Source organism: Nicotiana attenuata, chromosome 6 (genome assembly GCF_001879085.1).
Source record: "Nicotiana attenuata strain UT chromosome 6, NIATTr2, whole genome shotgun sequence".
NCBI classification, from domain to species: Eukaryota; Viridiplantae; Streptophyta; class Magnoliopsida; order Solanales; family Solanaceae; genus Nicotiana; species Nicotiana attenuata.
The window spans coordinates 58,868,229-58,879,499 of record NC_031994.1 but is presented as its reverse complement, the minus strand read 5'-3'; the positions used below and the strand labels follow the sequence as shown (position 1 = coordinate 58,879,499).

General features: G+C 37.6%; 1 protein-coding gene across 1 annotated transcript; it reads right to left on the bottom strand.

Moving 5' to 3' along the window:
• LOC109228278 lies at nt 9,674-11,070 on the bottom strand. Its single transcript, XM_019393433.1, has 2 exons — nt 10,947-11,070; nt 9,674-10,135 (listed from the first exon to the last, which is right to left on the bottom strand). The coding sequence occupies exons 1-2, from the start codon at nt 11,002-11,004 to the stop codon at nt 9,762-9,764; spliced, it is 432 nt and encodes a 143-aa protein (XP_019248978.1). The 5' UTR covers nt 11,005-11,070; the 3' UTR covers nt 9,674-9,761.

Here is an 11,271-nt window from a genome sequence, read left to right as displayed (position 1 = left end):
GGTCTAGCCCGTTTTTCTTTCCCGGATTAATTTAAATTCGTTTTAAATTTCCTGCAAAAATTTCCAATAGCCATGGCTGTTCTGAAACAGTGTCACAACTGTTCCAACAGCCATGACTATTCTGAAAAGTTGCAAACCTCTTCAGAGGGTCACACCTGTTCCAACAGTCATGACTATTATGAAAGGTTGCAAACCTCTTCAGAAACATCACCAAGTTGGCTATAAATAGACCTTCAAATCCCAGAATATTTACTTACAAAATTTTCTGATTATCTTCTTCTTCTTCTGCACTAAAATTCCAGTGTGTTTTGCTGCCATCGAGTGGTTTGCTGATCATCGGCGTTTTTGGTACCAACACTCCGGTGAGTTAAATCGTTCTATCCTATGAGGATATATTCCATAACCTCGGGTACTTGGGGGAATAATTTCCTTAAGGAAACACTGTGTATTCAGTGGGCTCGATTTGTTCCTTCAACGTTTCAAAAATTATTTTGAAGTTCAAATATTATTTTTCAGAATTGTTTCTACTAACTTTCTGTTTTATTTTTCAGAAAGATTACTATTTTATTTACTTACAGCAATACAGATAAATAACAATCTTAAGGAAATTATATTTATTATATTCTGTATTCTGTCTGAATTTACTATTCTGATTTGAAGATATAAAAACTTCATCAGGGTATTGAATTTCAGAAAACGATTTGAAGAACATAAAAACTTCATCGTTTTTCTGTAAAACAGTATATAAAAACCTTAGTTGTTTTTATTACATACTGTTTATTGATTACAGTATTATTTGCTTTTTTGGTTTTGCCATTAATTGATTTCTTCTGTTGTTGACAGTAAGAAATGGCAAATGAAAATGGAAATCCTTCTACGACTGTTGGTGCAACGACGATAGCCTCGTCAGGCCGCACTGCTGTTCCTCCGGCTGAGAAACCGGGGAATTTTTCTGGAACCAACTTCAAAGGATGGCAGCAAAGGGTGTTCTTCTGGCTTACCACACTTGGTATGCAGAAATTCACTAGTGAAGAGCCTCCAGTGCCTGCTGCGGACATGCCAGATAATGAAAAGTTCATCGTTGTTGAGGCATGGAAGCAGGCAGATTTTCTTTGCAAAGGCTATATCTTAAGTGCTTTAGAAGATGACTTGTACAATGTGTACAGTGCAATGAATACTTCGAAAGAATTATGGGATGCACTTGAGAAGAAGAACAAGACAGAAGATGCATGCTTGAAGAAGTTCGTGGTTGCCAAGTTTCTAGACTATAAAATGATAGACAGCAAAATTGTGGGAACCCAAGTTCAGGAGCTTCAACTTATTTTTCACGACCTTATAGCTAAAGGTATGGCCGTGAATGAAGCATTTCAAGTAGCTGCTATGATTGAAAAATTGCCTCCTTCGTGGAGAGATTTCAAGAACTATCTGAAGCACAAACGCAAAGAAATAAAGTTGGAAGATCTTATGATACGTCTAAAGATCGAGGAAGACAACAAAACAGCCGAGAAGAAGTCTCGTGAAAATTCAACGATCATGGGAGCTAATATCGTTGAAGAGACTGCTCCAAAAAGTAAGAAGAGGAAGAGATCTTCTGGACAAACTAAGGAGCAGAACAAAAAGAAATTCAANGACTATAAAAGGATAGACAGCAAAACTGTGGGAACCCAAGTTCAGGAGCTTCAACTTGTTTTTCACGACCTTATTACTGAAGGTATGGTCGTGAATGAAGCATTTCAAGTGGACTGCTATGATTGAAAAATTGCATCCTTCGTGGAGAGATTTCAAGAACTATCTTAAGCACAAGCGCAAAGAAATGAAGTTGGAGGATCTTGTGATACGTCTAAAGATCGAGGAAGACAACAAAACAGCTGAGAAGAAGTCTCGTGGAAATTCAACGATCATGGGAGCTAATATCATTGAGGAGACTGCTCCAAAAAGTAAGAAGAGGAAGAGGTCTTCTGGACAAACTAAGGAGCAGAACAAAAAGAAATTCAAGGGCAGCTGCTACAATTGTGGAAAAGTTGGTCACAAAAGCCCTGATTGTCGTCTCCCGAAAAAGGATAATAAGAAAGGACAAGCCAACATAGTGGAGAAGAATAATGACATTGATGATCTTTGCGCAATGCTTTCAGAATGCAACCTAGTTGGAAATCCGAAGGAGTGGTGGATTGACTCTGGAGCCACTCGACATGTTTGTGCTATCAAAGAAGCATTTGCGACATACTCTACTGCTGGTCCCGAAGAAGAAATTTCCATGGGAAAAATGCAACAGCCAAGATTGAAGGTTATGGGAAGATATTCCTGAAGATGACTTCCGGCAAGGTGTTAACACTCAACAACGTTCTTCATGTTCCTACTATTAGGAAGAATTTAGTTTCTACTTCTTTACTTGTAAAGAATGGATTCAAATGTGTATTTGTTTCTGATAAAGTTGTTGTAAGCAAGAACGAAATGTATGTTGGAAAAGGCTACCTCACGGAGGGCCTTTTCAAACTCAATGTAATGGTTGTTGACCGTATGAATAAAATTTCAGCTTCTTCTTATTTATTGGAGTCAAATGATTTATGGCATATTCGTTTAGGACATGTCAATTATAAAACCTTGCGGAAGTTAATTAATTTAGAAGTATTGCCTAAATTCGAGTGTAATAAATCGAAATGTCAAATATGTGTTGAATCTAAGTTTGTACAACATCCTTATAAGTCTGTTGAAAGGAATTCAAATCCTTTAGACTTAATTCATACTGGCATTTGCGATATGAAGTCGACACCATCTCGAGGTGGGAAAAAGTATTTTATTACTTTTAGTGACGATTGCACTAGATATTGTTATGTTTATTTGCTTAATAGTAAGGATGAAGCAATTGAAGCATTTAAGCAATACAAGAATGAGGTAGAAAATCAATTGAATAAAAAGATCAAAATGATTAGAAGTGATCGAGGTGGAGAATATGAATCTCCGTTTGCAGAAATATGTTCGGAATATGGAATTATCCATCAAACTACTGCACCTTACACACCTCAATCCAACGGAATTGCGGAAAGGAAAAATCGGACATTAAAAGAAATGATGAATTCTTTATTAATAAGTTCCGGATCACCGCAGAGTTTGCGGGGGGAAGCTATCCTTACAGCTAACTGAATACTCAACAGAGTACCCATCAGCAAAACACAATCTATTCCATATGAAAAATGGAAAGGAAGAAAACCCAACTTGAAATATTTCAAAGTGTGGGGGTGTCTAGCAAAGGTACAAGTACCTTTACCTAAAAGGGTTAAAATTGGACCAAAAACAGTAGATTGCGTTTTCATTGGATATGCTACAAATAGTAAAGCATGTCGATTTTTGGTTCATAAATCTGATAATCCCGAGATTCATGTTAATACGGTAATGGAATCAGATAATGCTGAATTCTTTGAAAGGATCTATCCGTATAAAATTGAAAGCGAGTCGTTAAGTGAAAGACCTAAACGACCTCGGGAAGAACCAAAGGAAAATACTCCAAGTATAGAAGATCCAAGGCGTAGCAAACGTCAAAGAACATCTACTTTCGTTGGACCAGATTTTGTGACATTCTTGCTTGAAAATGAGCCTCAAACTTTTAAAGCAGCTATGTCGTCTTCTGATTCAGCATTGTGGAAAGAGGCAATCAATAGTGAGATTCAATCAATTTTGGATAATCATACATGGGAATTGGTTATTCTTCCTCCAGGAAATAAGCCTTTAGGTTCGAAATGGATCTTTAAACGGAAAATTAAAGCTGATGGCACTATTGACAAATATAAGGCAAGATTTGTTGTCAAAGGTTATAGACAAAAGGAAGGCCTTGATTACTTTGACACTTACTCGCCAGTAACGAGGATAACATCTATTAGGGTGTTAGTGGCACTAGCGGTCGTGTATGCTCTTGAAATCCATCAAATGGATGTTAAAACAGCTTTCCTAAATGGAGAATTGGAGGAAGAAATTTACATGGAACAACATGAGGGTTTTGTGGTTCCTGGTAAAGAAAAGAAAGTGTGCAAACTTGTTAAGTCGCTTTATGGACTTAAACAAGCACCCAAACAATGGCATGCAAAATTTGACCAAACAATGTTAGCAAATGGATTTAAAATCAACGAGTGTGATAAATGTGTTTACATTAAAAATACTCCAGGTCATGAAGTCATTGTTTGTTTATATGTTGATGACATGTTGATAATAAGCAAAAGTATGGCAGATATAAATGCTACAAAGCGCATGCTGGCTAGCAAATTCGACATGAAAGACTTAGGAGTTGCTGATGTGATCTTAGGAATCAGAATTCGCAAGACTTCACAAGGTCTAGCATTATCACAGTCTCACTACATTGAAAAGGTACTTGACAAGTTCAAGTATTTGGATTTCAAAATTTCCAAGACTCCAACTGACGTGAGTTATGCACTTCAAAAGAATGAAGGTGAAAGTGACTCACAACTGGACTATGCAAGAGTATTGGGAAGTTTGATGTATATCATGAATTGTACGTGACCAGATATAGCATGTGCTATTAGCAAACTGAGTCGGTTTACAAGTAATCCCAATCAAATACATTGGATGGCAATGAAACGAGTTTTGGGATATCTGAAACATACCCAAAATTATGCTTTGCATTATAACAAATATCCTTCCGTGATCGAGGGAGATAGTGATGCAAATTGGATCACCGGATCATCTGAAGTTAAATCCACGAGTGGATATGTTTTCACAATTGGGGGTGGAGCAGTATCTTGAAAATCATCCAAACAAACGTGCATCGCCCGTTCTACAATGGAATCTGAATTCATAGCTTTAGATAAGGCCGACGAGGAAGCTGAATGGCTCCGGAATTTCTTGGAAGATATTCCATTTTGGCCCAAACCTTTGGCGCCTATATGTATACATTGTGATAGTCAAGCGGCAATAGGTAGGGCAGAGAGCGTTATGTATAACGGAAAATCTCGTCATATCCGACGGAGACACAATACCGTTAGACAACTACTCTCTAGTGGTGTTATCACAATTGACTACGTAAAGTCAAGAGATAACATGTCGGATCCACTTACAAAAGGCCTATCTAGAGAGGCGGTTGAAAGATCATCAAAGGGAATAGGGTTAAAGGCCTAGGACAAGTCATCATGGCGGTAACTCTACCTAGCAGACTGGAGATCCCAAGAGCCAGGTTCAAAGAGATCAAACAAAGTTATGAATGACGGTTCAACATTGTCAACTAACTCAACCCATTCTCGTGATGAAGACAATGTTCAAAAATGAGGTAAAGCATTAAGGCTTTTTTGATGAGTCATAAAGCTTAAAGCTTTTAATGATTTGCTAAGTCTGGCAGGATATGCCAAGATAGTGTGTCTTTAGGATTACACGTTTAGGAANTCACGTAGGCCCCCTGACCTTCCTCGTCACTACCCAACCGAGGTTAGGCTTGGCACTTACTGAGTACCGCTGTGGTGTACTCATGCCCTTCCTGCGCATGTTTTTCATGTGCAGATCCAGGTACTTCCTCCCAGACGTATCATCCTCGTGGTGGAGAGTCCTAGCTGAGACTTGAGGTATATCTGCTACGTTCGCAGACCAGGAGTCTCTACTCTATTCCGGCTTTAGCATATAGTTCCTTTTCTTTCCTTTCATGTTGTTTAGACATTCTAGTGTAGAGCAGTTTACTACATTCTATTAGCCTGTGTTTCCCGTGAGTTTCCGGGTTTTGGGATTCAGTTGCAGACTTCCGCATATTTTGAGTTGTATAGGCTGAGTGGCCTTATATACAGTTGTTATTTCCGTATGTTCAGTTTTAGTTTATTGTTCCACAAATGTTAATTTGTTATTCCATACTGTTAGGCTTACCTAGTTGTAGGAACTAGGTGCCATCACGACATGTTTCATGGAGGGTGAACTGGGGTCATGACAGATATGTTTTCACAATTGGGGGTGGAGCAGTATCTTGGAAATCATCCAAACAAACGTGCATCGCCCGTTCTACAATGGAATCTGAATCCATAGCTTTAGATAAGGCCGGTGAGGAAGCTGAATGGCTCCGGAATTTCTTGGAAGATATTCCATTTTGGCCCAAATCTTTGGCACCTATATGTATACATTGTGATAGTCAAGCGACAATAGGTAGGGCAGGGAGCGTTATGTATAACGGAAAATCTCGTCATATCCGACGGAGACACAATACCGTTAGACAACTACTCTCTAGTGGTGTTATCACAATTGACTACGTAAAGTCAAGAGATAACATGTCGGATCCACTTACAAAAGGCCTATCTAGAGAGGCAGTTGAAAGATCATCTAAGGGAATGGGGTTAAAGGCCTAGGACAAGTCATCATGGCGGTAACTCTACCTAGCAGACTGGAGATCCCAAGAGCTAGGTTCAAAGAGATCAAACAAAGTTATGAATGACGGTTCAACATTGTCAACTAACTCAACCCATTCTCGTGATGAAGACAATGTTCAAAAACGAGGTAAAGCATTAAGGCTTTTTTGATGAGTCAATAAAGCTTAAAGCTTTTTAAAGATTTGCTAAGTCTGGCAGGATATGACCAGATAGTGTGTCTTTAGGATTACACGTTTACGAATCACCTATGTGAGTGTGAAATGTAAGCCGCTTCAAGGAGAATGAAAGTAAAGGCCCATTCTCTAAGCACTCATGAAACCAGGCGGTGTTCATGGCTGAAACGAACACAACCGTGAGAACCATAGATGGTTAAGGATTGATTGTGTGACTTATGTTGTCTAGGTTTACAACAAAGCTCGACGGTTCAAAGATATCAAATCTACCGATTGACCGAGTATATCCGACATAAGTTCACTACGGAAAGTTCAAAGGGAAACCTACTTATCCAGATGCAATCAATTCTTGTTTGTAAAACACACACACGTCCGTGCATTCCTTTAAGTTATAGTCATTACCCATTCATGTGGGGGATTATTGGGTTTGTTATTTAATAAATAATAACAAAAGAGGTGTGAATGGAAAATGGTGGGAAAAGAAATGGAGGGATGACCCTTGACTCGGTCCGGTCTAGCCCGTTTTTCTTTCCCGAATTTATTTAAATTTCTCGCAAAAATTTCCAACAGCCATGGCTGTTCTGAAACAGTGTCACACATGTTCCAACAGCCATGACTATTCTGAAAAGTTGCAAACCTCTTCAGAGGGTCACACCTATTCCAACAGCCATGACTGTTCTAAAAGGTTGCAAACCTCTTCAGAGGGTCACACCTGTTCCAACAGTCATGACTATTCTGAAAGGTTGCAAACCTCTTCAGAAACATCACCAAGTTGGCTATAAATAGACCTTCAAATCCCAGAATATTTACTTATGAAATTTTCTGATTATCTTCTTCTTCTTCTGCACTAAAATTCCAGTGTGTTTTGATGCCATCGAGTGGTTTGTTGATCATCGACGTTTTTGGTACCAACACTCCGGTGAGTTAAATCGTTCTATCCTGGGAGGATATATTCCATAACTTCGGGTACTTGAGGGGAATAATTTCCTTAAGGACACACTGTGTATTCAGTGGGCTCGATTTGTTCCTTCAACGTTTCAAAAATTATTTTGAAGTTCGAATATTATTTTTCAGAATTGTTTCTACTAACTTTCTGTTTTATTTTTCAGAAAGATTACTGTTTTACTTACTTACAGCAATACAGATAAATAATAAATTGTTTCATCAAACCGACAATCTGCAAATCGAGCAATAAATAAATCTCCTGTCAATGGTTCAAGTTAGCGAATAATAGAGGGTGATTCAAACCCAACATATATTTCTATCCTTCTATGTGGTCCCATCTTACTGCGCTGGGGTGGTGCTACTGACATATATACAGCACATCCAAAAATTCGTAGATGGGCAAAATATTTGGTTCATGACCAAAAACTAATTATGACGGAGAATATTTATTATAATGTGTCGGTCTGAGACGGATAAGTGATGTTGCATGCAAGATAGCATGACCCCAAACAGTAGTGGGTAATTTTGTTTTCATAAGTAGTGGTCTTGCTATCAATTGCAGGCGTTTAATAAATGACTCTGCAAGGCCATTTTGAGTATGAACATAAGCTACAGGATGTTCAAATTTTATCCCAACTGATAGACAATAATCATCAAAAGCTTGAGATGAGAATTCTCCAGCATTATCAAGGCGAATAGCCTTTCTAGGATAATTTGGGAATTGTGCCCTTAATCGAATTATTTGAGCTAATAGCTTTGCAAATGCCAGGTTTCGAGATGATAGTAGGCACTCAAGAGACCATCTTGAAGATGCATCTGTTAGGACCATAAAATATCTAAACAACCAACTTGATGGGTGAATAGGTCCACATATATCCACATGTATACACTCTAAAAAGGCAGGGGATTCAATGCCAACCTTCATTGGTGATGGTCTAGTGATCATTTTGCCTTGATAACAAGCATCACAAGAAAATTCATCCTTTGTAAGAATCTTTAGGTTCTTTAATGGATGCCCACTCGAATTGTCAGTAATTCGTCTCATCATTATTGATCCAGGATGACCCAAACGGCCATGCCAAAGCACAAAAGTATTTGAATCCGTAAACTTTTGATTTACAATAGAGTGTGCTTCAACTGTACTAAATTTTGAATAGTATAAGCCAGAAGATAAAGTTGGTAACTTTTCTGCAATACATTTCTTGCCAGAAATATTTTTTTAATACAAAGATATTCCATGTTCATTTCATCTATTGTCTCAACATGATACCCATTTCGGCGGATATCTATAAAACTCAACAAGTTTCTTCGGGACTTGGAGGAGAACAATGCATTGGCTATAATAAGTTTTGTTCCCTTAGAGAGAAATATAATGGCTCTTCAGAAACCTTCAATCAAACTTATATTACTAGAAATTGTTGAAACATTTGCCTTTTCCTTATGCAAATAAGAAAAGTATTTTTGATCCTTGAATATGGCATGAGTTGTTCCACTATCAACAACACAAATATCTTCATGATTTGTCTTTGATCCAAACATAATTTGAGAATTATCCATATTCTTCAAAATGACATAAATAAAATATATTATAGTAAACATCATTAGCAAAGCATAACTTTTATTTATGTACAACAATTACATAACCATACTATCTATTATAAACAACAAAAATTAAAATATTTACATTTCTATAGATTCAATACCGATTACATGACTTGTTTCTCCTTTTGGGAGTGCAAAATAATCAGCTACATCCAAATGCATGAAGTCTAAATTATCTTCAGAAATAAAATTTGCTTCAGCATTTTTCTCTGTCTTCTTCAGGGAGGCTTGAAAAAGCTCAACCAAGTGCTTTGGCGTACGGCAGGTACGTGACCAGTGCCCTTTTTCCTCCACATCCATAGCATGCATTTTCTGCATACCACTTCATGCTTTTGTTCCTTCCTTTTCCACTACTGGTGATGAGGAGGATTCTTTGGTGCATTATTATTACCATGATTAGAGTTTCTTCCCCGACCACGGCCATGACCACGACTAGGGCCACAACCTCTTCCACGTTTAGCTTGGTGAAAGTTCGTCTCATTCACTTCAGGGAATGGACAAGAACCAGTAGGTCGGCTTTCATAATTTTTAATTAATAGCCCATTATGTTGCTCGGCTATAAGAAGATGTGAGATAAGTTCAGAATACTTTTTAATATCTCTCGATATTGTTGTTGCAGGAGCATATTCGAGGCGTGAAAAGTGGTGAAAGTTTTCTCCAACATATCATGATCAGTAATATTATCACCACATAATTACAATTGGAAAATAATTCTGAACATAGCAGAATTATACTCACTTATAGATTTAAAATCTTGTAGCCTTAGATGAGTCCAATCGTAACGTGCCTGTGGAAGAACGACCATCTTCAGGTGGTCATATCTATCTTTCAAATTATTCCACAGTATGACTGGATCTTTAACAGTGAGATATTCCATTTTCTGGCCCTCATCAAGGTAATGGTGTAGGAATATCATTGCTTTGGCACGGTCTTGGTTTGATGCCTGATTTTTATCCTTGATGGTGTTTGCCAGACCCATCGCATCAAGATGAATTTCAGCATCAAGCACCCACGACATGTAGCTTTTGCCCGATATATCCAGGGCTACAAATTCAAGTTTGGAAAGATCTGGCATTATTTAGAAAAAGAAAATTCGTACCTCAGATACTTTCAACGTATTTGCTCGAGATGGCGGAGTCTCGTGCTGATAACGTGTTATAAAATAATGATTGTAAAGTAAATAAGCTAAAGACAAGTATAGAGAGAAACTGATATATTATTCTACTTCAAATTTATGTACATAATAAACTGAAATCTCCTCTATTTATAGAAGAAAGCAAGCTGTTGTGTAAGCTGCTACTGTACCAGATATAGATAATCTTCAACTGGGGATAATGTTTATCCATAACGGAGTAACGCAAGGATAAGCTTATTGTACCAGGTATGGATAATCTTCTACCGGGATGTTTATCCATAACGGAGTATCGAAAGGATAAGCTTTTTGTACCCGGTATGGATAATCTTCTACTGTGGGTAATGTTTATCCATAACGGAGTATCAAAAGGATAAGCTTATCGTACTCGTTATGGATAATCTTCTACCGGGGTAATGTTTATCCATAATGGAGTATCGAAAGGATACGCTTATTGTACCCGGTATGGATAATCTTCTACCGTGGGTAATATTTTTTCATAACCGAGTACCGAAATGATAAGCTTCTTCAGGAGGCTTATTTCCAATAGAGTACTAAATAGATAAACATATTTACGGCGGAGTCCCATATAGATAAGCTTCTTCAGAAAGCTTATTTACAACGGAGTACTAAATGAATATCCATAATATAATATATTTATAAGACAATCATAATATTAGAGACCAGACCGCAGTTTAATTAACGTAATAGAACAACTTATGAAGTGGCATATTATCTTAATCATACCTTTTCTCGTGGTTTCTTTTTCTCCTTGCTTTGGATCCCACAAAAGGAATGAGTTCATTATTAAATTGCCTCAGCCACCTCTCCTCTGATTAATTATAGCCCCAGGGCGAAGCTAGGTGCTTGGAAGGAGGTCCAAATCATTTTTGTCAAAAATTATATTGTGTATATAATAAGGGTGTTTTTTTCTTATATACATGAATTATTGAATTTTTTTAGCTCATTACTTTTATATTTTTTAAATCCCTTTGATAAATTTGTCTTGCTTCCGCTACTGCCCATCCCTGATCCCCACAACAAAAATACCAAAAAACACATGTCAATTTTG

Coding starts and splice junctions, on each gene's coding strand:
- LOC109228278 (XM_019393433.1), bottom strand. CDS start 11,004: ATGAACTCATTCCTTTTGTGGGATCCAAAGCAAGGAGAAAAAGAAACC. Junction 10,136..10,946: donor AAAAGAAACCACGAGAAAAG/GTATGATTAAGA, acceptor AAATAATGCCAG/ATCTTTCCAAACTTGAATTT.